Below are 26,514 nucleotides of genomic sequence, written 5' to 3' on the forward strand. Positions count from 1 at the left end.
ATGTTGGACGTGCTGTGTTGGTGGTTGGAAGCAGTGGAGTGTATGGGTCATGCACTTATCGTGGGTAGCGCTGGGCGGGTAGTGGCTGGTTCAGCTGGCCATTCATTACTCCGATTTCTCACATGGAATGTCAGTGGTCTCAATGATTGTAGAAAAATACATAAGGTGATGGCATACCTCAAGAGACAGAAAATATATGTAGCAATATTGCAGCAGACCCACTTTGCCCCGGGTAGCAGTGTGTCAACGTAGAGTAGAATGCAGGGCTAGCTGTCGAATTCACTACACACACTTGAGGAGTCCTAATTGGGTTCACAGGGGATCCGGGGTCTGCCTACTGGAGACCTGCTCGGACCCAGGGCCAGGTATACAGCTGGTAGGGGTATACGGACCCAATTTCGATGATCCACATTTTTATCATACACTTAGTATGCAGCTATTGAAGTGTGGTGCAGATTCGGGGTGAGGATTTTATCTGTGTTCTCGTTCCTGCTTGCGATTGCTCCAAGGGCCCCCCAGACAACCATCAATTTTCCTTTTTGTCACCAAGAGTGGGACGGGTATGCCCAGACGTAGGTCCTGTGCTCTCCATGCAACTAGAGTCAAGCTTTCCTGACTGATGAGGGATAATACCCTGAAACCGATCCTAAGATGCTTGTTTCCAGTCCAGGGAGGACCTGGCCTGGCAGTTTGGGCTGGACTTTTCCCATGGGAAACAAGGACAAGACTGATTTGCATATGGCTGGGTCTAAACTGCAATGGCATGGGGAGCAAAACAAACAATGGATTTTGGCCCGGATCTCTGTATTGGGGTGAATGCATGATATTGTTGAGCATTCGGTCCATCAATTGTTCTTTTGACATTGCAAGCAGAGAGGGCCTTATAGATATTTGTCGCCATAGGTCTCCCACCGGAATGGGATGCACCCATTATTCCTCAGTGCATGATGTTCATCCATGAAGAGATTTCTGGTTCATATTGAGGAGTTTGTGAATCTGGTCCAACTTTGCGTACCACTCCCATCGGCATACACTGATCCCTCACCAGTTGTACTAGACCTAGAGATACAGTCCAATGGAACTACTGCGTTTACTTGGTGCTCTCCCATGTATTACTTATTAGATTCTGCGTTCCATGCGGAACTGGTCCGGGGTTAGAGGTTTTTCACTGTCTTAGCATGGAGGGATTCCCAAATCGCTAAGTTGGTAGCTGACGCTCCTGGAAAAAAAGATTGCGGACTTGGAGTGGAGGCATCAACTCATGGCTGACTGTCGCCTCCTGTGCAATATTAAGGCAAATGTTGATGAGTTCCAGGAGACAGCACAAAGCGGGGTTCACTCTTAGGAAAATACGTCATAGCACACTCTTATGGGGAAGGGGAGTGCCCTAATGCTAGACTAACTGCATTACTGCGTCCTTTCCTAGAGTCTGATGTGATCCTTGAAGTGCAGAACAAACCGGGACAGCTGGCAAGCGACACCGAACACATTGCGAACCGATTTTGTAGATATTACACTGATTTATACCAATCATGGTTCCCACAAGGTGATACCGCTGCTGCAGATTATTTAGCTCATATAACCATGACTTGGCTTACCAATGGGCATAGGGAGCACTTATTGGCACCATTGCAACCAGCAGAGATATAGGCTGCACTGAGGGAATGCAGTCAGGGAATGTGTAAGGGTCTGATGGGCTCGCTGTGGGGTTTTACTAGGCCTATCAGGACCTACTGATTCCACATTTGGTCACATTCTCTGAGGAGATAGAAACTGGCACCATGCCCTCATCTTTGCGCAAGGCATTGATAGTGACACTCCTGAATTCCGGCAAAACACAGCTCCACTATGTAATATGTTGGCCTGATATATGATGCTCACTAATTCTAGTGATCACCGTGTATCAGTCCAAACAACCCTTATGGTTATTGGTTGTAAGTCAACCTTATAGACCAGCTATCCTAATGGTAGCATAGACAGAGCAGTCTTAGGCTAAACTCTTTTGGCATGTGAAGCCAGCTGTTTTACCACATATAACCCCTTGAATGCCAGATGAAAGAACACCACACAGGTAAACAAGATATTTATTACTAATAAAACACCTCTGAACTCTTTATGAGATCAGAGGGCTAAGCACATGACAAGACTCTTAAGAAAAATACAATAAGTTGCACAAATTACAATGGTGCCCTAGGGGCATGACAAACCATATACTAAGTAAATGGCATAAGGAAATCGATAGAAGGAATGGAGCTGTCCAAAGGCTGTAGGATCACTGGGACTACACTACACTACACTACCCTAATGTTAGGTAAGGGGCAGGAGGCCCACGGGACGCGTGTGCAGAGTGTGAACTCACACGCGAGATGCGGGACAAAGTCAATGGACACTACAAATTACGAAAAGGTAAGTAAAAGACAGTTCCGACTGGTTCCGACTAAAACGACAGGATACCTGGACACTAGGAGAGTCAATCTACCCTTGAGCACCGAAAAGCTCTCGTTACCTCACCCACGGGCTCCGGGTGCATAGGTGTGAAAGTGTTGGGTTTCCGCGTCGAGCCTTGAAGAAAGATGCTGCAGGCGACCAGGAGGAAGATGTCCGAAGCGATCCAAGGGTGGATCGAGGAAGATGGAGACCTGAAAGCAGAGGAGACAATGTTCAAAGTCACTAGCCAGTGACCGGAGTGGAACCAGGAAGGAACCAGATGCTGTTGTCGCAATCAGGTGAAGAGTGGATGCTTGACTCTGTAGCCACGTGGACCAGGAGGTGTCTTCGACGACCAGGATGGAGGCACGAGCTGTCCCACGCAGGCTCTCGCTGTCGGCGGTGTCTGATCCGGATTCAGAGTCAACAGGCCTTGGCAAAGGCAACCCACGGGGTGAGTGGAGATGGCGTCTGGTGCGGACCAGGAGGGTGCGGGGTGCTTCTCCTTTGCAGGGAAGCAAGGGCCAGTCTGGAGCAACCAGACCAGCGGTGTAGATTTCAAAGATCGTCGTCTAGTAGGCCACTAGCCAGCCGGCAAGTGACCAGACAACGCGTCGAGCAGCAATCAAGCAAAAGGGCCCCACGCAGATCTCGTGGATCCTGGAGGGCTGGTCTTCTGTGCAGGAGCTGCTCGGGGCTGGGGCTTCTCAATCCCTAAAGCACTTTGTCGAGGATGCCTCTGAAATCGTGCTGTAAGCGAAGTGCAGTTTCTCCAAGATGGCCGGTCCCACGTGTCTTGTCTCACCCACGGATCTCAGCTGTGCTGCAGATGTAGATAGAGGTCGGAGAGGTCTGGAAGTCCGGGTCTCGTTGGACTCTGAAGTCTGGTTCCACCAGGAAGGACGACAAAGTGAACCGCTAGGATGCTTGGTGGTGCCTGCTTGTGCAGGCTGGTCCCTCCTTGGCCACAAGGGAGATTTCTTCAGTCTTCTGTGGAGCAGAACGTCGAAGTCCAGAGTTTCTTCTTTGTAGTTTCAAATCAGGATTAATCTAATTTGGAATGGGACCAGCTCCTACCTTTATTCTCCTAAAGGGGGCTGTACTGTGACTAGGTCCCTCCTATGGGTGGGACCAGGAAGGGGGGTGGTTACACCCCCTATCCTTTGTCTGGTTTCGCGCCAGAGCTGGGGCTGGAGTGCCCCTGCAACTGGTTTGAACCGGGGTATGCACAGGGACACCTTGTGTGCCCCAGGCATGTCTCATTCCTTTCAGCCTGTCCTACCTCAATACACAAAATCCTGCCTGGGGTGGTGCTAGCACCTCCCAAGGCAGGAAACCCTTTGTCCAGGCCTCCCTCGCTGGAAGGACTCCCAGCAGCAGGAGGTCAGACTCGTGTCTGTGGTGGCAGCAGCATCCATTTTGTGATGCTGAGGCTCCAGTTAACTTTAACCGGGGTTCTCAGTTACATACATGCCGTGTCCCTCTAAAAGGGTGGAATGCTACCCCCATCGCCAGAACTGGCGAGGGGGTAGTATTCCAATTCGTATGACACCTTACTCGACATGTTTTAATAATGCTATGCCAAAGTTAGCAATAACCGCGAGGATTATAATGCACTAAAGAGTATATGGTATAGCGTTATCAAGGAAACAGCTAAAGGACATGGTTCCGAAAGCTGCAGACAGGCTCAGCTCATGCTTGAGCACCATCTCACATAATTTCAAGCACTCTGCCTCCAGGATTGATAAGGCCTGCCATAGGAGTGACTTATAGGAGTATATGTGTCCATTTTAGGGTTAGATATATGTATACTATATCTACAGCAAAGGGTGATTACACACCTTGCCCCAGCTTTGTTACCAGCCAGTTGTGTCAGTTTTGGATGGCCAGCCAGGGGTGGCATAATACATGCTGCAGCCCCTGGTAGGCCTTGGGTGCACTTATGCCCTGGGTACCTATGGTACACTGTACAAGGACTTACAAGAGTGACCCAATACCAATTGGTAAATGCACCTAAAGTACATGGATGTCAACTTAGAGAGAGAACAGCTAGGCTGTGGGTCTGATTAGCCGGCCCACAGCCAGGGAAAGTCGTAAACCAGTGAAGCAAAAAGCAAAAATCTGTGGTGACCATAAGTTTGCAGACCCTACTCTCCTACACACTATCTGAAAGAAACACATTAGTGTTAGATTCCTTACCTTAGAATAACCCCAGGCGTCAGTCTGGATCCGGAATGTTTCTTACAGATATATCGTTACCGAAGGTAAGTAACTTGTTCATTTGTCTTATAGACTATTGTCTTTATTAAATGTGGATAATAAACTTTACACAAAGGTATTAGCCAGTTGACTGGCTCCGCTGTTACCTGAGGTTTTGGGACCCGAATAGGCTGGATTTGTGCCCCGGCATAGCCTCACCTTCAACATTTGAACACTGTTTGGTATATACAACGTATTGATCCGGAGGTGAAGGCAGCTGCAGTGTTTCTGGATGCAGAAAAAGCATTTGATTCAATTGAGTGGGGCTTTATGTTGGCTGTGCGTTGTCACATTGGGCTTTGGTAAGTATTCCTGCATCTAGTATTGGTGCTCTACACTTTCCCCACAGCTTGAATACATGTCAATGGTGTTGTCTGCTCCCATCTCCATTTCCAGGGAAACCAGGCAGGGTTGCCCCTTGTCCCCCTTGCTGTACGCATTGGTGGGTGAACCACTGGCATGTGCTCTCGGTGAGTATCATAGCCACAGGAGCGTACGTTTCCCAGGATACAACCTCATCATTTCAGCATACACTGATTACATGTTGCTGTATATACGGCTCCTGGAGTGTAATCTTACTCCTGTGTTCTGTGAGCTAGTAGGGTTCGGAGGTTTCTTCAGCCTTCTTGTGAACTGGGATGTATCCATAATATTTCCACTTACTCCGGTTATGACGCAAATGCCATTAGAATACCCATTGCAGTGGTTGGCGGACTCAGTACGTTACCTGGGAATACAGATACACACAAACCTGGTGGTGGTGCTACTCAATAACTATGGTAGGGCAATGCAGGTCTCTCTGAGGCAGTTGGTCTCTGGATTAAATTGCCACTTTCGCTGATACAGTGTATAGCTTTCATGAACATTTAGTATTACCTAGATTTCTATTCTTATTCCAAAAATATCTCATTGCAGCTGTCATGCGCAGTAGTTGACAACTTACGATCTCTCGTGATAAAATTAGCCTGTGCTGGTAATCAACCAAGAGTATGCTGGAAGATACTTACGCTCCGTTACGACATGGGAGGCCTTAACGTCTCGGACTTGGAGACATATTACAGATCAGTACAGAGTATGATTGCTCACTATTTGCTCCATGCCCCCAATCAACCTGCCATATTTGCAGTTCGAGAGGGATGCAGCTGACCCCTACTCGTTGCCTTAAGTGCTATGCAGAACCCTGACACGGTGGCACAGCATGTTCAATCCGTTGAATTCCACCGTCCATGCTTGGCACAGGCTTCTGGAACGGCAAGCCAGCTCTCTACTTTCACTACATGCCCCACTGACTTGGTGCTCCTGGTTGCTTATGAGTTGGGAGCATAGGGCGATGCAAGCCTTGCAGACACTCTGCATCAGAACTATGGGGTACTTTTTTCAAGACGGCACAATGTGTACATGGGAGGTAATTTGGAGTCGGGCGATAAACCAACGTACCTGACTTGCTATCACTACTACAGAGTGAGACCCACATTACGGGTATTATTGGATGACTATTTCCTGGAGCCCCCGACATGCTCGCACTGTCTCTGCTGTTGCAGGTTGATTCCCCTAATAGACTGATGACAGAAATATATGCGTTTGCACAGGAGGTGCGCAGATCTGGGCTCACTAAGGCTTGAATGGCAGAGAGATCTGGGAATAGTAATAAGGGACAAACAATGTCAATATTGCTGTTCAGTTGCTAAAGCTGTTTCACTAAATGGTAGGCATAGATTGGTGCACTTTAAATACATTAACCATGTATATTACACTCCAGAATGGCTACATAGATGCGGACTACATAATAGTGCAGACTGTCGGTGCAGGGGAGAGTGTGCAGTGAGGTTTGCACTTCTTGCTTGGTTATGCCCCAGGGTAAATGAGTGTTGGCAGTTGGTGTTCCGTGAACTGGAGGTTATCACTGGTTTCACCTTGGAGTTGCACCAATGCTGGCATTACTGGGATTTGATGGGGAGATTCAGTGGTTGGTTGCCATTGGACTACTGCTTTCTTTTCTAGACAGCGGGTGGGTATGCGATGGGCACGAGGTCCACTCCAGACATTGAAGGATTGGCATGCCGACATGGTCTACTGTAACAATCTGGCACATATAATAAACCCACCCAGCACCACCCCAAGGATCATTGGCTACTCTACCAGGCTTACCTAATAGGCAAGTAGACGGCTGAGACAGAAGGGCGAGGGTGGTTCAGAAGTGTGAAATGGGTGATGGAAGTGATGGATACTGTACCTGCAACTCTCATGCCTGATTTCAGATTGTGATAATTGAAGGCATCATGATTATTGCTAATGTGCTTGGTATGTTCAACATATACACTTGAGTCCCAGTGGGCCCCTGTAGTCTTCTTCTCTTGTAATGTTTGCCGAACTCTGGATGGACTTGATCCAACTGTTGGTATGTTGACTTCTCTGATGTCAACTTACTGCCTTGTTGTTTCCATCGACACCTTGTAACCATGATGACACCACAGTATTCATAGATGTGTCCAGTCATATTTTATGTCCTTTAACATCTATAATTAAAAGGAACTAAAAAAGAAAGTTGCACTTCAAGTTGGAGCCCTTAAAGCACTTGCTGGACTTGATGTCTGGCAGAGAATTCCCTTTTCTCATGAGAATTTGAGATATGATTAAGATGTTTTGAGGGAAAGCTCAGATTCCAACCCTGAAAGTCCTTTGTCTGCTGGCTTCCTGAACATTGCTGGTCACTCACGCATGCTGGCATTTGAGGGCTCTCCAGTGGTGCCTTTGCCTGCAGCAGTTCTAATAGGTTGGGGGGCATCATCAGGATGCTCAGACACTGCAACAAATGTACAGTGATGGTCAGAAGAGTATAGCCTGTCATGAGGGAAGTCCTTTTGCCAACCGCCAGCAGTAGCCTCAGTGGTGATGGATACCTCCACCTTAGGATAGAGTACACATCTAGAGGAGCTGGAATGCCAAAGGCCTCTGGTCGTCGGAGGAGTATAGATTCCATGTGAACTTGCTTGAACTGCGTCAGTTCATCTTGCTCTGAAGGCTTCCTGCCCTCCCTTCATGGTCAGTCTCCAGATCTTGATTGACAACAGAACTGCAATGTGGTAAGTAAAAAAGCAGAGCAGCATAGGATCTCATTTTCTCTGCTCAGAAGCACCAACACGGTGGGCCTGGGCTCAGGTGTACAGCATCTGGCTGATGACACTGACAGCCAGAGTCTGTTGTCTTGCTAACCATGAGCAGCGTCTCCACCAAGAAGTGGTACAGACTCTTTATGCTCTCAGGTGTATCTCTTCTCCACATGCAGAAATGCACATTTCCTGCTGTTCTGTATTGTCCAGTTTCCATTGCAGGAAGCCTTGGTAGATGTTTTGATTGATGTGGGATTTTCCACTACAGTACACATTATCAGCCCCCACCCCATTCCTCCCTACTACCCACCCTTGACTTCTTGATTACTAAAGAAGGTGCAGCAAAATCAGGCACAAGTGATTCTGGAGTGTCTGAGAAGGGTATGATATGCAGACCTTCTTGCATCCTCCCTATGTCCCCCTCTTTAGCTTCCGCTATGAGGAGGACTCCTCTTGTCATCAGAGAGCAAGTCCAACTTCAGAGCCTCCCCGTTCACACCTGGAGATTGAGCAGGGGCATCTGAGTTTATTTCATCTCCCATCTGAGGTGATCAATGTCATTTTTCTTAACATTACTCCTTGAGGAAATCTCCGACAGTGGAACCGCTTTGTTACATGGTGCATGAGGAAGAGCTCCAACCCTCTAAAGGCACATCTCTGAGATGTGTTGCACTTTGAATGCCCATTAGCCCAGCAAAGGTATGCAGTAGGAACACGTAATGGTTATGGAGCAATGCACCTATTGGCTAGACCTAACCTCAATGCCCAAGATTATCAGTCTTTTGAAAAGGACTTTTTTTTTATCTGAAAGAGACATGTTAGTGATTGATACCTTACCTTAGACTATTCCCTGGCGTCAGACTGGATCCGGAAAGTTTTGCTTAATAGTACCCCTGCGCGTCTGTCGCTGGCGTCATATGCACCGAGATGACGTCACGGACACTACTTACGCGACCCTTCCTTTTTGAACACTCATCCTACACCCGAAAGTCTGGTCATTCAAGCTTCTACGTCTCAGAGTGCCTTTCCCACAGCTCCGCCGGATAAGGACGCTAAAAGATTGGATCAGTTTGGCAAGTGGTTGTTCTCTTCGGCCAGCTTAGAACTGCGGTCAGTGAACACTGCATGTCTCTTGGGCTGCTATTCCCATGCGGTGTGGGATTCCGTGGCTGAGGTGTTGCCTCAGTGCCCAGAGGAGGCCCAACTGTGCTATCTCAGGCTGAGGGTAAGGACGCGGCTGGATTCGCCATTCGTTGTGCCTTGGACACCGCAGACTCCCTCGGTAGGGCAATTTCCACGACTGTGGCGCTTCGGCGCCATGCCTGGTTGAGGTCCACTGAGTTCTACTTGGACATCCAGAGCTTGCTCATACACCTGCCCTTTGACAGCACTCGCCTATTTGGTGATAAGGCCGACACGGCACTGGAGCATTTTAAGGACTCTCGGGCTACGGCCAAGTCCTTGGGCCTTTCCACCACGCGCCTGGCCACGTCTACGTTTCATTTAGTTCGTGGCCATGACAGAGGCACCCCAGCCCTTTCGTTTTCGTCAAAAGCCTGCGCAAACCTCATTCGGCATGCCCGTGGGCGTGGAGGCTGCCGAGGTGGCTCCGGGGGCCGGTTTGAGTTTCAATCCACCTCCGCCCCTGCGACGTCTACCTCAAAGCCTTCCTAGTCTGAGCTTCGGGTCGCAACCCATACCCGTGGGTGTCAGGATTCATCATCACCTCCCCCTTTGGCATTCTGTCACGTCTGACAAGTAGGTGCTGCAGCTCGTCCGGAGGGGCTACTCCCTCCCATTTCGAGTCTACCCCCCGGCCATGCCAACTCAGTTCCACCTCATGTTGGGGGATCACTTCGCGCTTCTCCAGCAGGAAGTTATGGCCCTCTTTGCCAAGGGGGCCATCAAGCACGTTCCTGGGACAGAAGTAGGGCTTGGTTGTTATTCCCACAACTTTCTGGTCCCCAAGAAGGACAAAGGGGGTTTGCGCCCCATTTTGGACCTCATAGACGTCAATCGCTTCCTCCGTAAGGAGAAGTTCAAGATGTTGGCTCTGGCTCAGGTCTTGGCTGCCCTTGACCATGGAGACTGGACGGTAGCTTTGGACTTGCAGGATGCATATTTTCACATCCCCGTCCTGCCGGCCGACCGGCGTTACTTGCGGTTCACGGTAGGCCAGGAGCATTTACAGCTTGCTGTGCTCCCTTTCGGCCTTACCAGTGCCCCTCGGGTGTTCACGAAAATGATGGCAGTTGTTGCAGTTCATCTGCTCAGCTTAGGGGTGTCCTTCTTCCCCTACCTCGACGACTGGTTGTTGAAGGCGGGCTCGCCCCAGGCAGTAGTCTCCCACCTTCAGACTACGGCCGACCTCCTTCATTTGCTGGGGTTCTCCATCAACGTGTCGAAGTCACACCTGAGTCCCTCTCAGAAGCTCCCCTTCATCGGAGCGTTTCTGGATTCGACCCGGTTTCGGGTTTATCCTCCCGAGCAGCGAGTCCGAGTTATTCAGGCTATGATTCCGATCTTTCAGCCTCTATCCCGTGTTTCCGTCAGGATGACCCTCCGGCTTCTGGGCCTGATGGCCTCCTGCATCCTGCTAGTGCAAAATAAAAAAATTAACAATAAAAATGTACCTTGGTGGTTCAACACCTGGCAGGTTCTCTGAACGCCAGAGCAGACGAACTCAGCCACCAGTGCTTGATGAGTCGCGAATGGCATCTGAACTCGTTGTAGCGCACGGTCCCTTTCAGCAGTGGGGAGAGCCTTGGTTAGATCTATTCGCCACAGGAGAGAACGCACAATTTCATCAGTTCTGTGCGTTGGAATTTCCGAGGCGGCACTTGCTCTGCGACTCTTTTCGTCACGATTGGAGCTGCGGTCTATTGTACGCCTTTCCACCTATACCACTTCTGCCCAGAGTGCTGAAGAAGATTCAACACGACCGGGCCCAAGTCATTCTTGTGGCTCCGGATTGGGCATGAAGATACTGGTATCCCGAGCTAGTTAGCATGGCGATCAATCCTCCGATCCGACTGCCTCTTCGGGAGGATCTTCTGTCGCAGCAGCAGGGGACAGTCCTCCACCGCACCTGTCCAGCCTCCACCTCCATGCGTGGAGGTTGAGCGCCGACAGTTGACAGCTTTTGTTCTTCCTCCCGAAGTCTGTGATGTCATTTTGGCAGCCAGGCGTCCCTCCACTAAAACCGTATACGCCTGCAGGTGGAACAACTTGTGGCATGGTGCACAGATAAGTCTGTGGATCCCCTTTCTGCCCCTCTTTCTGGAGTTCTTCTGTTAATTCTTTCCTTGGCCCAGCAGGGCTCTGCTCTGGGCACTATCAAGGGTTATCTTTCTGCCATCTCTGCTTTTCTGCGGCTTCCTGATCAGCCTTCTCTTTTTAAGTCCACGGTTGTTAACCGTTTGCTGAAAGGCATCACGCACACCTTTCCTCCTGTGGCATTAATAATGCCTCAATGGGACTTAAACCTTGTCTTGACAAATCTGGTGTGCGCTGCCTATGAGCCTCTTCATAATTGTTCTTTGCGTCTTCTTACTTTCAAGACGGCTTTCCTGGTAGCTATCACCTCTGCTAGAAGAGTGAGTGAGTGAGCGAGCTCCAGGATCTTTCTTCTAAACCTCCTTTCCTTTCTGTTCATCCAGACGAGGTGGTTTTAAGGACCCGTCCTTCTTTCTTGCCAAAGGTTGTCACGCCCTTCCACATCGGGCAGACCATCACTTTGCCCACCTTCTTTCCGCCTCCGCATCCTTCAAAAGAGGAAGAGTTGCTCCGCTATCTGGACCCAAAATGTGCGCTCTCGTTTTATCTGAAGCGCACACAACAGTTCTGGGTGGATGACCAGCTCTTTGTTGGCTACGTGGGCGCCAAAAAAGGTTGGGCCGTGCACAAACGGACCATCTCACGACGAGTCGTTCTGTGCATCAAAGCATGTTACTCATTGGCTAAGAAGGAGCCTCCTGTGGATCTGCATGCCCATTCTACCAGGGCGACTGCAGCCAGTACTGCCTTGGGAAGCGGCGTTCTCTTGCAGGTTATTTGTCAGGCAGCTACGTGGGCCTCGCTGCACATGTTTACTAAGCATTACTGCCTTTACAGTCAAGTCCGGAGAGACGGCTTCTTTGGCCGTTTTGTTCTCTGTGATTTTCTGGTGTAATCCAGATCGCAGACCCACCACCGGGGTTGGTTGGTATTGCTGGGGTATCTATTCTAAGGTAAGGAAGGTATCACTAACATGTCTCTTTCAGATGCACAAGTTACTACTTGTGTAATGATATATCTGTAAGAGACATTAGTTAATGATAGATTCCTTACGCCCCCCCCCCCCTTCCCCCCCCCGCCCATCCTCCCCATTCTGCGAACAGATTACTAGGGTTAAGGCCATTCCTTTCAGGGCCTGTAACGACCGGATTTTCGGACCAGATAGAATCAGCTCACCAAGACACCACCAACCCAGCCGAAACGCAACCACCTCCCTCCTTAGGACCTATTTACAACAGGCATCTGTGTTCCTACCTAAGGATGGGGAATTAGCAATATACAAGCTCATATCATCAGAAACACCACTAAATCTATAGAGATTACTAGGAATACTCACTGATTACTAAGGACGTCCATGCCCTACACCACACTCATACCTTATAGTTTCGCGGCAACTCAGACCCAGACTATGCTACCCTCCTACTCATAGTGAAGGGGGCAGTTCCAATAACTTACCATTACACACTGACCACAATCAGTGCTCTCACTAGCCACATACACACTTTGTCCTTCCAGTGCTCTCACTATTTCATACATACACAAGCCACAATCCTGTGGGTATACACATTGACTATAATCAATGCTCTCATTAACGCCACTTTCCCTAGCGGCGATCTCATTACACACTGACACACGCAGTGCTCTCACTAACGCCACTTTCCCTAGCGGCGATCTCATTACACACTGACACACTCAGTGCTCTCACTAATGCCACTCTCTCTCTAGTGGCAATCTCTGTCCTATGAATACCTTCAGCTCTCTCTCTCTCTGTTGGGAAGTTTCTCTCATACATCTAATACCTACTGGGGATGTCTCATATATTTGATGTGGTACACAAGAATGGCCAAATTACACTGTGCAATTGTTATTATCTAATACAAGTTATCCTCTCCCCCTCATTATTCAGTTACCATTTACCTGGACAGGAGTCACATCCGTTCACATAACAGCATCTGACTAGAAGAAAGGTTAACCCTATCATAAGAAAGCAACAGTTACACACTAGTTCACTAAGAACTGGGGTTCCTTTATTATAAGAATATCAACAATATAATACTGCACTATAACACATAGCCTGAAAAGTAAGAGGGGAATAGACACATACACAGATCTGCGGGGTCTCTTTATTATAATGGAAAGCTTTATTACTATAAACATATAACTGACAGGGACTGTAGATAGCTAAAGAGGGAATGGATTATACTGCACACCGCTGAAAGAAAAAGGATTAGCAATACAGTATGGACAAGGTTAATGTTTAAGTGTAAAGCAAACTAGTTTAGAATACCTCACCCTATTAGAAAGGAATGTTTCTCTCTCTCTCTGGTGGAATCAGGGCTCTCTCTTTCCCTCCATCCCCACAGCTTCACTCCACTGGCTCAACTGCTCCAGCTGGCAGCTTCAACTCCTCCATCTGACTGGTAACTGCTTTAATGCATCCTGATAAACTGGCAGCTCCAGCTGACAGTTCCAACTTCATTCCAAGATTCATCTGACTGCTCTCTCCAGCTCCAGCAATCATCTGCCTTCTCTCTCCATTCCAGAAAACCAACTGAACTGAACTGTTCCAAAGACCAACTGACTTCTCTCTCTCCAAGAACCGACTGACACTCCTCCTCTTCTGCACTTCGTTATTATGGAATGCTCTCCTCTAGTGGAAAGTTCCAGCCAGTAGCCTCCTCCCACCAGGTCCATGCACCAGGCTCCCTGCTCCAGACGCCCTCACAGTGATCAGCTGCTTGTTTCGTCTAGAGACTTGAGCCCAGGGACACTTCTTGATAAGATTCAGCTCTGGCCGGTTCTCTCTAGTTTGCAAAGAGCGAACAACACCTCATAACTAAAACATCACCTTTACCCTGCAAGCATCTCAGTCTGCAGGGACAGAAAGCAAAATGGAGTCACTCTAGTTCTGGGCCTTGTAGGCCCGAAAAGGACTTAACTCTATCAGAATACCTACACAAACCATAATATAAAGTCAGGACTACAGGATCCACCCTCTACTATAGGTAGGATGATGAAAGGACATATAAATATGTCAAAGCCAATAGGCAATAGATGGATTAGAGTCAGGAATAAGGGATCTATCATCATATAAAGCAGCTATCCTCTAGTTTATGCTTCTAGGTCTGAAAAGGGGCCTAAAAGGACCAAAACAAGCTAAGAATAGGGATCCAGGATGGTAGCAAGCTTAAAGTCACCATCATTCAGAAATAGAGCCAAAAACACGGTCACAACAGGACCCTTGTTTCAATGCACCAGTGGTCAGTATCTTGCATGGCTCTGCATTCCTGGCGCGGAAAGTCGTGTCCAGAACTGACGCCACCGCGCATTTGTGGCGCCTAAGTAGTCTCGGTGCATGCATGGCCACTGTTGAATTATTGCTAGCCTAGTCTTTGCTTTTAAGGGCTCTGAAAAAAGTGGATGAGAAACTTGTGTCAGAACGCCAGGTTGGCGATATGTGGCTCCATCAACTTTGTGTCCAATCGGTATCTGATACCAATATAGAGCCTATCACCACCTGCTGGCACAGGAGAGCTGTTGCAAAATTTCTGCATTCTGTCTGGTTCCAGGCTATTGTCAAAACCCAAGATATCTACAGGTATGTATAGACTATTCAACACATTGCTACTGAAGATGAATGACTTTGTCAACTGTCTGGGCAACAGGTTCACTTGATTAGTAAATATGTAATGAATATAGCAATCAAAAGGAGGCCGGTTAACCTTTTCAGTTAGTTTGTTACCGCATAATCCCTTGCAGCACTTTTGTTAAAAGTATCTTTTACAGTGTTGGAGCTAGAAACTTTTTTTAATTGAAATCTACAAATGATGCAACAGAGGGTGAATCAAATCATGTGGAAATGGCTGTACATCAATCATTTTGCAGATTGGTAGATTAAAACCTTACCATGAGCAAACTTGTAAAAGCTATTGCTGACTCCTGCTTTGGAGTCCTGCACCTCTTTAGGAAGGTTTTCCAGTGCCTACGGCTGCAGACCATGAAATCCCTAGTCCAGACCCTCATAATCAGCAGTCTGGACTATGGGAATGTTCTAATGGTCGCCATGAATGAAGGACTGTCTTCTAAACTCCAGGTGGTTCAAAATACCATGGCATGGCTAATCAGCCAACTTCTGCCACTCTCACCCTCAGAATCTTTCATTGGCTGCCTATAAAAAAGCCCTATATGGAAGTGGGCCAGTCTATCTGCAGGGTAAACTGTAGTTGTATGCCCCCACTCGGAGTCTTAGATGCACTGGGAAATTCCTGTTACTTCCTTGGCTTATTCGCACCACTAGGTATGGTGGCTGTTCATTTTCACACAATAACCCCCCAGCACAGAAATCTGCTCCCAGTGCATCTACATGCAGACACAGACTTTAAACAGTTCACTAGATCTCTTAGGACCTGGCTTTCCTAGTCTCGGACATCCTTTCACTCTGGGCCTTCTGATTCTTTGGAGCTGCACTAGCGCCGGGAGACACCAGCCAGGGTGATTTGTGCACTTAATAACCAAACCTAACATAACAAAGCTCTCCAGCCACTGAGTCCTTTAGTTCCACTGGCCCTGGCTTATGTACAGGAATCATGTTTTAAAATGCACCGTTTAGTTTGTAGATTTGTCTTTGTTCTCCATGTTCTTAGCTGTATTTATTTAAATTTTTATAATATAGGAAGTAATACTATACACAGCTATCGTTACATATTTATGTGAAAAATGGCTTCTGGATGGGCGTGGCTTCGAGGGCGAAGATGGCGGACGCGGCTCTGTAGAGCTCCTGCCGGCCCGATCCTTATCCGCTAATTTATCCTTGCCCTAAACACTCTACTGGTGCAGGAGTTTGCTGGAGTCCGGCGGAACACGGTGGTGTGGTTGTTGGAGCTTCGGACCTCCGCAGACGCGGCCGTTGGAGACCGTGCCTGCTGGGCCTACTTGCCGCGTGGTGAGCCGGGACCTCGATTTTTGTCCCGCCCGCCCGATAACCCTGGACGCCGGCCGGGCGCCGTACGTCTTGGCCCGCAAGGCTGGAGCGGAGTCACCGGAGCTGTGGGACGGAGGGCCCGTTGGCCGCATCCTGCGGAGTGGTGTCCTGACGAATCGGCTGTGCGGACCCGAAGTTCATCCTGGTCGGCCTACCCTAACGGACTCGAGGGATTTGCTGCGCTGACTGAGGCGGACGGACTGGAGGCGCCAATCCGGCGGTTCCGCCCTGGACCCCTGCCTTGTGATACCCGCGCCTTGGTGGAGTGCCTTTCCCGTGGTTCTGGCCTGTGTCCTGACGGGCTGGGGGCGAGCGGGTCCCGAGGGATTGGTGTGCTGCGGACGCCCCGGACCCTGCTCGCTGACCATTCGCACGGGGTGACCCCGTAGCGGGTACATATCACCGGACTACCCCGGCCGCGGCCATGACAAGAGGCAGGGGTGGCCATACTGCCGCCACGACGGGGCCCATCGACAAGTTCACCGGCCCCGGGGGTGGTGCCGGGGCAGCCGGAGGGGGTCAAACTGCTGGCCCGGACAATGAAGCGCTGCTGACAGCCATCACACAAACTCGTGATATGCTGGATGCGAAGATTGGCGCGGTGGGCGCCGATGTGATGCTGCTGCGCCAGAACCTTCGCAACGCGGTCGCTCGCATCACAGAGGCAGAGACCAGGGTCATGACGGTGGAGGGCGACGTCGGCGCCCTGAAGAAGAGAGTCGCCGACCTGGAGCAGACTCAGCGGGGCCTGGCACTCCGTGTGGAGGATGCTGAAGGACGGGCACGGCGGAACAATCTGTGTTTTGTCGGCTTTCCGGAGGACTGCGAGAAGGGGCCTATGGATATTTTCCTATCCCGATGGCTGGAGAGCTGGCTACCCCCGGACGCCCTGTCACGCTGCTTCGTGGTGGAGCGCGCCCACCGCGCCTTGACCCAAAAGCCGCCGGCTGGGGAGCGGCCTCGCCCGATCATTGCTCGGATCCTCAACTACCATGATAGGGACGTCATCCTCCGGGAGGCCCGGCTCAAAGACACCCTGCTGTTTGATAACTGTAAAATTATGATCTTCCCGGACTATACCAAGCTGGTCCAGCAGCAGAGACATTCCTTTCTGGCGGCCAAGGCCAAGCTACGGGGCCTGAAGATCCAATACTCGCTGCTCTACCCGGCCCGCCTCCGCGTGATCTTCAACTCGAAGACCCACTTTTTCGATTCCCCGGAGGCCGTCTTCGCCTGGACTGACGAGACAGTCAGGCTTCGACCACATGTCCAGCCGGGGCTGCACTCCGGTTCCTCACGCAGTTCTTCTCAGGAACGGAGCGACCGACCGAACAATGGGAAGCGGCATCGCAAGTCTCGTTTGAGGCGGAGGTCCTTGTCCCGAGACCCCCTCTTGGGGGACACACAGCCGGAGACGGATCACTCTGGCAGGGGGCCCTGACTACTGTTCACCGGCTCTTTGCTCCCTGCTTTTCTTCTGTGGCCGTCTGCTGCGGCGACCGCCTGCCAGTCGGCGGTACAGACATAACTTGGTGCAGTATTACCTGGCTCTTTGGCTTCTATTTGGGACTCATGTGAACTGATGCTCTTTATCATGCACTGTTTTTGCTTGTGCCTTATGCTGGGGGGGGGGGGGGGTGGTTGGGGCATGTTCTAAGGGCTGCCTCCTCCTGTTGGGTCTGGGGGGTGGTTTTGGGAGTGTGCTTGGTTGGTGGTAGGGGGGTTGTTTGGGATCCTTTCGCATGTCTGACTTTCGGCGCTATGTTTTGGGCCTGAAGTACCGTATGCTGCGACAGATACTTCATTGTTTCTTGAGGTATTGGGGTGGGGGAGGGGGGTCTTGGGCTGTTGGGTGGCTAGTTGGGGGGGGTCTGCTTTTCGGGGGTTGTGGGTTTTGGGGTCCTGTTTTCTGGGGTGCACGTGGTCTTCGTGAATTTTGCAACTGTGGGGTCTGGGGCCTGGGCCGGGAGCCGGGGATTGTGGGGCTGGGTGCATTGTGATAATGGCTCATGCATGTTCTTGGCTGGAATGTCCGGGGACTTTTGGACAAGATTAAACGGGGGGCGGTGCTTCGCTGGGCTAAGAGGGACCTGGCCGATGTGCTCCTTCTTCAAGAAACGCACATGCTAGGTACAAAGGCCCTGAGTCTGCAGCGCTTTGGCTTTCATCAAGTGTTCCATGCCGGGTTTACTAGGGGCTCCAGGGGGGTGGCCAATTTTATTCATAGACGGCTGGCGTACACTCACGAGCGTCAATGGCTCGACCCCCAGGGACGTTTTGTATTTGTTCAAGGGAAGGTTGGTGCGGAGCCTGTGGTGTTTGGCTGTGTGTATGCCCCCCCCCCCCCCCTGCGATGGGCCTTAGCTGAACGATTGTTTGCCTTATGGACTGAACTCCCCCACTCCTTGGCTGTGATTGGTGGTGACTGGAACGATGTAGTGGACGTGGCTTTGGACCGGCAGAGGAGGCCCGGGGTGGCGCTTGTGTCCTCCCCTACACGGTTGGGGGCTATGATTGATGGTCTGGGTTGGGTGGATGTGTGGAGGCACCTGCATGCGGAGCGGCGAGAGTACACCTATGTTTCGGCTGTCCATGGCTCCCTTTCGCGCCTGGATTGTGTGTTTGTTCCGAGGGCCTTCCTTGATAGAGTGAAGGGGGCGGCGATCCGGCCTCGCGGGCTATCTGATCATTCCCCTGTGGCAGTCCAAATTGATTTGTGCAAAGCACGCCAACCTTTCAGATGGCTGATGTCCACTTGGCACCTGCAGCGCCCTGATTACTCCCAGCATCTTTGTGGCGCGATCGCCCACTATTGGCAGGACAACCTTACCGGGGGGATGGACGCGGTGACCGTCTGGGAGGCCATGAAGCCCACCCTGCGGGGAATAGATATTGCTTGGTGTGCATCTGCTCGCCGGACTCGGCTGGAAAGCATTGTTGCTGCTGCAGCGCGGGTAGAAGACCTTGAGGCTCGCCACAGAGAGGCAGCTGATGATGTCGCGCTGCGGCTGCTCCTGCAGGCGCAGCAGTCTTACTCCTCGGTCTTATTAGACGAGGCTCGCCAGGCGTGGTTGGCCACCCGTAGCCGGGTGTACCAGTGGGGCGACAAGTCTTGCACTATGCTCCATAGGCTTTGCCAACAGAATTTGCAGCCTCTTACACTGCCGGGACTTGTTGATGGCGCAGGAGTGGCGATCACGGACCCGGCAACTCTTGCAACGAGCTTTGCGCACTATTATGGGCGTCAATATGCCTCCCGGGAGACTCTCTCCCCTGCCGATATCGCGGATTATCTCGCGTCGGTTCCCCCATCTGCTGTGTCCGATGAGGTGCGCGATGCCCTGGACCTTCCCCTGACGGCTGAGGAACTGGGTGACGCGCTGGGTCAACTGAATGTGGGCAAGGCGCCGGGGCCGAGCGGATTCCCCAGCGAATTCTATAAGAAATTCCATCTGCAGCTCGGGCCGCATTACTTGCGGGCCCTGGAGCAAGCGCGAGAACATGGCTGCCTCCCACCGGATTGGCGCCATGCCGAAATCGTGGTGTTCCAGAAGCCGGGTAGGCCCCCTGATTGCCATGAATCTTATCGCCCCATATCCCTTATTAACTTCGAAGCCAAGCTCCTGGCCAAGGCGCTTGCGAACCGCTTGCTTCCACACATTTCAGCCCTTGTTCACCCAGATCAGGCAGGTTTTATGCCGCGCCGGGCAACGAGGCACAATATTCGGCGGGCGCAGGCTGCGATAGAAGCGATCGGGTCTTCGGAGGATCAGGCGGCGCTACTGTTGGCCGATATCGACAGTGCCTTTGATTCGGTCAGCTGGACCTTTCTTTTTACCCTTTTACCGCTGATGAACCTCGGCCCGGTCTTCATCTCCTATGTCAGGCTGCTTTATACCGAGGTCACTGCCTCGGTGCGTATCTCGGGGGCGGCTTCGGCTCGGTTCCCGGTGACCAGGGGCACGCGTCAAGGGTGTCCGCTCTCCCCTTACCTCTTCGCGCTGGCCGCCAGGGTACGCCATGATGTGCTCTATCGTGGCTTCGTGTGGGGTGCGGATCATTCGGACCGCATAGCTCTGTATGCGGATGATGTGCTGTTCTTCATGACCGACCTGCAGCGTACGGGCCCTCGTGTCCTAGAACTGATGCAAGGGTTTGGTCGGGCGTCGGGGCTCTTCCTTAACCCGCGCAAGTCGACCCTATGGGTGCTGGGGGGGGGGGCGCGGTGGACTGTCCTTGGGCTGCATCCCTTCAGGTGGCTGTGGAGGGTGTGAAGTACCTAGGTGTTTTCCTCTCTGCTTCGCCCACAGTGGCGTGGGACCGGAACGTCCAGCCAGTGTGGGATCGGGTCCAGATGGACGTCAAGACGTGGACGCGTATGCCTCTTAACATCTACGGCCGGTCGGCCATCTTTAAGATGGTGGCCTTGCCCCGTCTCCTCTACCAACTACAGAATCATCCCTTTAAGATTGACCCGCAGTGGTTCCGTAGTGTTGACTCTGTGCTGGGCCGGTTTCTGTGGGCTGGGGGTGCCTCCAGGGTGGCGCTACGCACATGCTTCCTCTCTACATACTGCGGCGGCTTGGCGACCGCGGATATTTTGTCTTACTATCAGGCCTCCCATCTCCTTGTGCTTAACGAGTGGTGGTATGGGGACCGTAGTGATCCGGCCTATGCCCTGGAGCACTCTCTGATGGGTGGCGCCTCCCTCCACACCTTGCTGTATTCGGCCAGGCAGAGGCGACTGCTTCCACGGGTTACCCAGGTGGTTTTCGCGGTCTGGCGGCGGGCCCTGCACCGTATGGGTTGGTGGGGTAGGCTGACGGCCGATACTCTGTTATGGCGTAATGGCCTGCTACCGGCGTTGGCGTCTTTGTCCGGGTTCGACGGCTGGGACGCGATCGGGATCTCATCCCTCGGCCATGTCCTCTCTGGTACTACCCTTAAGTCTTTTCAGGACCTCAGTTCTGAATTTAGCATGCCCAGGTCCCAGTTCTTCCGTTACCTCCAATTTCGCCACGCTCTTACTCCTAGCCTGGTGGGCTTGGAGCAACTCCCTGACTTTAGTCCCATCGAGGCAAAACTTTTTATGGGAGACCTGGGTGACAAGAAGGTCTCTCAGATATACCGTTCTCTGGTCACACACTGCTCCCCTTCACTCTCGACACTGAAGGCCTCATGGGAGAATGATGTTGGTCCCCTGGATGAAGACGACTGGCGCGAGGCCCTTGAATCTCCCCGTGGTGCTGCTATAGCTATCCGCCTCCGCTTCATCCAGTTCAAATACCTCCACCGAGCTTATTACACTAGAGACCGTCTATGGCGGGCGGGCCTTATTGCAACTCCGGAGTGCCTGAGATGTGGTTCCGAAAGGGGCACGCTTTTTCATACTGTGTGGTCCTGTGAGAGACTGACTCGATTCTGGGCGGGGGTTTGGGACTGCTTGTCCGAGGTGTTGGGGTGGGACCTGCCTCGTACCCCTAGGTTGGGTCTTCTTCATGTTCTAGAAAACGTTGGGGGCAACATTTACAAACGCCATCTGTTGTTGCTGGGGCTTGTGGTGGCGAAGAGAGATCTGGCGCAGGCCTGGAAGAGCGAGCGCGCCCCCCCACTCGGTGCCTGGAAGGCGGGCCTGGACTTCCTCATGGGTCTGGAGCAGCCTGTTTTCGAAGCCCGGGGGTGTCCCCGCAAACATTACAAAATTTGGAAACGGTGGGCGGACTACAGGGGCCTGTCCCTCGACCCCCCCATGGACGTTGATGATGCACTGCCGCTGGATGTGGATCCCGCACCCTAGGCTGCTGGCCGGCTCCACCATTGTATGCCATCTCATGTTGCTGAACTGTGATCACGTGCACCGGGTTAGGGTGGGATAAGGGGTGGGTAGCTGCGGGAAGGGTTGGTTGGTGTTCTTGGGGTTGGGTGGGCAGGGGTAGTTCGAAATATCTCATTCTATAAGGCTGGGTTCAATGCTGTGTCAATGCTGTGTCTTTTCATATCTGTCGTTGACAGTCTCCTCCTGACTGTGGAGGGCTGTACTGAAACTTGCTTGAACTCATAATAAAAATGGTTTTGAAAAAAAAAATGGCTTCTGGAAGTTTATAACAAAGGCCAATTTGATATTATATTTTACTGTAGTATATTTCCTGTCCATTAAGAAAATTCATGCTTTTTTCTGTTATAGGTATCTGAGGTTTCAGATCTTTCAAAAGTGTCACAAGCTGATCAGGGCATCCAGGTACACCACTGTTTTGAATGCAATCGTTACTTCTCTTCTGCTGCCTTGTTAACGGACCATGGCAAAGAGGTTCACGGCAAAGACCGAATCCACATGTGTCTTATCTGCAGTAAGGTTTTCAAACGGGCGACCCACCTCAAGGTAATGGTCATGCACATAGTGAGGCTAACCTGCATTCAAGAACCTTGTCTCTTACATAGTTTGGATGCATGAAGAATCTGGGTAGCAGTGTCTATGTAATTCAGCATGGAATGACATCCACTACTCTCCATCATGTATATGGTTGGGCTGCATCAATAAAATGGTCTATGAAGAAGCTTACACTGCTTTGTAACCATTGAACCTTTCAAGGCTAAAATACATACATTTCCGTGGTGATTCGACTATCATACATAAAGTGAAACATATCCTCAGCTTCATATTTTTACATTTGACTTCACACTTTCAGTGCAGTAACATGACTAGTTACTAGCACCACTAGACAAATAAATAGTCATGTTGTGCACAGTGAGTCTGATAAAAAAGTATAAAAGCTTAGAGGCAAACTCTTCTCTTGTTTTTTTGGCTAAATTAAGTGTGTGGTAGTTTAAAGAGCGCTAAACAAATTCCTTTCAAATCATGGTTGATATATTTGTACTGCTAGAAGGTAGAGAGTGAAACTTCAGTTTGAATGTTTTACACCAATGTAGGAAAGTGCTCCTTTTTGCATGGTTACCCCATAACTTTTTGCCAGATACCTAATGCCACCTTCACTGACTGTGTGCTGGGATCCTGCTAACAAGACCCCAGCACCTGTGTTCTTTCCCAAAACTGTACCTTTGTGTCGCACGCCCCTGGGCCACATGTAAGTCCCTTGTTTAAGGTACCCCGGGTACCAAGGAACTTGTGATCAGAGATGGCCTCTATGGGCTGCAGCATGTATTATGCCACCCTCAGAGACCCCTCCCTTTAACACCCATACACTGCCATTGCAGGCTGCGTGTTTTGGTGCAGACTGAAATGAAGAGTCAACATGGCATCCCTGGTGCCATGCCCACTAACAATGCCTGTGGCATGGGCAAGTCGCCCTACATCCCCTAAATGCAGGGTGCTCCATACCACAGGTGAGGACACAGCTGCATGAGCAATATGCCCATACAGTGTGGTTGCCTTTCACAGGCACTGTAAGTGCAGTGTAGCCATTTTGAGGAAATACTCTAATCTCTTGTGGACGCCAGATTTGTCCAGCAACCGACTCCAGCTCATAGATCCGATTTGGATAGAACCGCATGTCTGCACCACTCTACGCCCCACTGCCCCAGTCTGAGTGGACCAACACCACATCGAGGTCCCTCCGGCGATCCTGACCTGTAATCTAGAGTTGGACAACATCCTCCGGCCTCCACTGCGACACCTGCAGCCTCATCTGGAAGGGTCCCCCCGACCACGACTGGACCTAAAGTGAAAGCCTACACCAAAGGACACCCCTGTACCAGCAGCCCCTCGCTCTCCAGGCGCTGGGTCCCTCCTCTAAGCCTCTTGTGCCGAGCCCGCTGCGTTTCTTCACAATAGACATCCTCCGTTGGTTTGAATTGGGAACCCAACTCCTAGTTTGCACCCTGCCACTTGAGTACTGCTGGAGGTGGGCCTTTGGTGCCTACTTGTGGCCCACTTTGTGCCTACCTTTGATGCCTGGGCCCTGACCCAGAACCCACAGGTAACTACCTGTGGCCTATGCTCTTCAGAGTACACCCTGTCTTCATATCTCTACACTGGGCCCGACCTCTCCTTTGACGACTGCACCTGGCCACCCTTTTGCCACTGAGGGAGCACCCTCTTTTCCTACCTAAACCCTGCCCTATGTAAGTGCTACCACCCAGAGACTGAACTACAAAACCGAGTACTTACTTGTATTGCATATTTTTATCATTGAAAAGTCAAACTGTATTGGATTGACAAGTACAGCAAGATTTCCTAAAACTGTAAAGTATTTATTGCATTTACAAAATTATACTACATTCCTGGAAAGTATTGCCAGTTTTACAAACTGTATAACTTACCTGTACCGAGTGATTCTTGGTTCTAGTATTAAAAGTAATTGGTCTGGATTCAGTCTTTGAGTGTTTTTGCCTGAGTGTGTGCAATAAATGCTCAGCAGTAGCCTCTGATAAGTCTGACTGCTCAGCCCAGCTACTACTAACTTGAGAGTGAGGTATTATCTACTTTAATCTCTGCCATTCTTTGGGCACTCACTGGACTTTGCGCACAATATACTTCTTTTTGGTATGGTATAGGCAGAGCCGGCTTCCTACAAACACCCTTTCTTTGGGAGGTTGAGAATGCCTTCTATAAAGTACTTGTGATCACCTGTTTTATAGGCTAATGTAACAGACACAATTAACCACATCCTTTATTGAATTTCCCTAGAACATCCAAACTTTTGTTAAAGCTGGAAAGTTCTTGGTGTAAAGGAGGTTTGGACATTGTCCCTTTTGAGGGGGCCTCATTTCTAATTTTCTTCTCTTTAGTTACGCCCAACAGAGACTTGCAGAGAGAAACAAAATAAACCTAAATTCAGCAGATTATTTTACAACCCAATACATTTGAGACCTTGGTACCTTATTAGAACTGGCCCTACCTCAGAACAGGAGGAGGGAGTGCAGCGAGTAAGCTGTGGGAAGATCTAGTTTCCACCACAAAGGCCGCCTCTGAAGGTAAGTAACTTATTCTTATGATAGATACTTCTTCCTGCAGATTCTTTAACTTAAAGGGATTCCACTGGTAGGTGAAATTGCTGAATTAACAGACAAATCATGTAGAATAGATTGAGCAATGTAATCATTACTCATCACTTGAATCACTAGACAGTAGTGTGCAACATAGACCAGGTGGCTGCCCATAAAAAAAACTTCTAGTAAAATGGCCTTGTTCTGACCCGCAGCAGCTCTCATGCAGTCCAAACGAATGCCAGCAGGTGGATCCTACTTTGCCAAGATGAAACAGGGAGGGAGTTAGCAAATTTTAGTACACGTGCTAACTGCTTTATTTTTCTTTGTCCTAGAATAACTGAATGATAGATAAGCATCCACTTGATCAACTCCTGTCCATGAATTTTAATATGGAACATCTTAGGGTCCAACCTGTGCAGACTGAGGAATGAGTAAAAATGAAGAAGTGGCAGACTGGTCTACATATAAGGTAGGCACCACCTTTGACAAGTGCACAAGACCCCCCCCCCCCTCACACCTCTTCTTTCCTGGCTCTTCAGGCCAAAGTAATCACTGCCAGAAATGCTGGCAAATGGAACATCTTTGTGTTAGTTCAAATGGACACAAAGCAAAGAAGGTCAGAACCTAATTTAAATTCTGGAATTTTGGAACAAGGAAAGGCATAGGATTGAACAAGTACAGTAAACATTTCAGCAACTTGGTCAGCGGAGGGGACCTCAACAACGAGGATTTTCCATGAAGGCAGATATCACAGCAAAGTACCCTTTAAATGTGGAGGCTGCCAAACCATGCTGAGCGAGTGAGAGCACTAAGCACAGAACAAGTAACAGATGAGCTCTGAAAGTTGCTAAACCTTCTTCTAGGCACCAAGAGACTAATTGTCTTTGTGGCAAGCTTCAGGGCAGTTAGAATGACATCAGCAAGTTTCCGAGGAGAGACAAAGAAAATTCTTGTTGGCACTACTCAGTCTCCACCCTCACCACATTAGATCGAAGGAAGTGTGCAACGAAGACCAGGTGGCTGAAAGTTAGAGTTGCGAACCCAATCACAGGCTGTTGCAAAAGCAGATCGTCTCTGTGCACCAGGTGGTCTTACTGTGAGTTTCAACAAATTGGCATACCAGATCCTCTTTACCCACTTCAGGGCAATAATAATTAGCTCCTTACCATCCTCATGCAGTTGCTGTAAAACTGCCAAAATGAGCAAGATTGGAGAAAGCGCATAAAGAAGGTCCTGTGTCCAGAATGCAATCCCCTAGAGCCACAAGATGAAGTGCAGAAGAGGGGACACTTCCTGTTGAGGACCGAAACAGAGGTAGATGCGAGAACATCCCAGGTGAGAGAAGATCATACAAAATGGTAGCCAATAGAGTTTGGAGCTTTAATTGAAATTTCCATTCATCGACTTTGAGGAAACAGCAACTCGGGATATCTATCTACACGTTCACTGTGCCCACTAGGTGGTTAACCACAAGAAATCCTCACTACATTAGAGACAACAAGCGCACAGCCTCCC

The 26,514-nt window shown here is 50.2% G+C and overlaps 1 protein-coding gene across 3 annotated transcripts in view; it reads left to right on the forward strand.

Annotated features, from left to right (window-relative positions):
* Window positions 1–26,514, forward strand: part of ZNF236 (zinc finger protein 236) — a 1,135,475-nt gene that overhangs the window by 935,053 nt on the left and 173,908 nt on the right. For 2 of the 3 annotated variants that reach the window (XM_086965182.1, XM_086965180.1), the window contains exon 29: window positions 22,238–22,432. In XM_086965182.1, the coding sequence (XP_086821308.1) occupies window positions 22,238–22,432 (195 nt within the window). The remainder of the gene's footprint in view (window positions 1–22,237; window positions 22,433–26,514) is intronic. The other variant, XM_086965183.1, reaches the window with a different exon arrangement.

Source organism: Lissotriton vulgaris, chromosome 4_1 (genome assembly GCF_964263255.1).
Source record: "Lissotriton vulgaris chromosome 4_1, aLisVul1.2, whole genome shotgun sequence".
Taxonomy (NCBI): Eukaryota; Metazoa; Chordata; class Amphibia; order Caudata; family Salamandridae; genus Lissotriton; species Lissotriton vulgaris.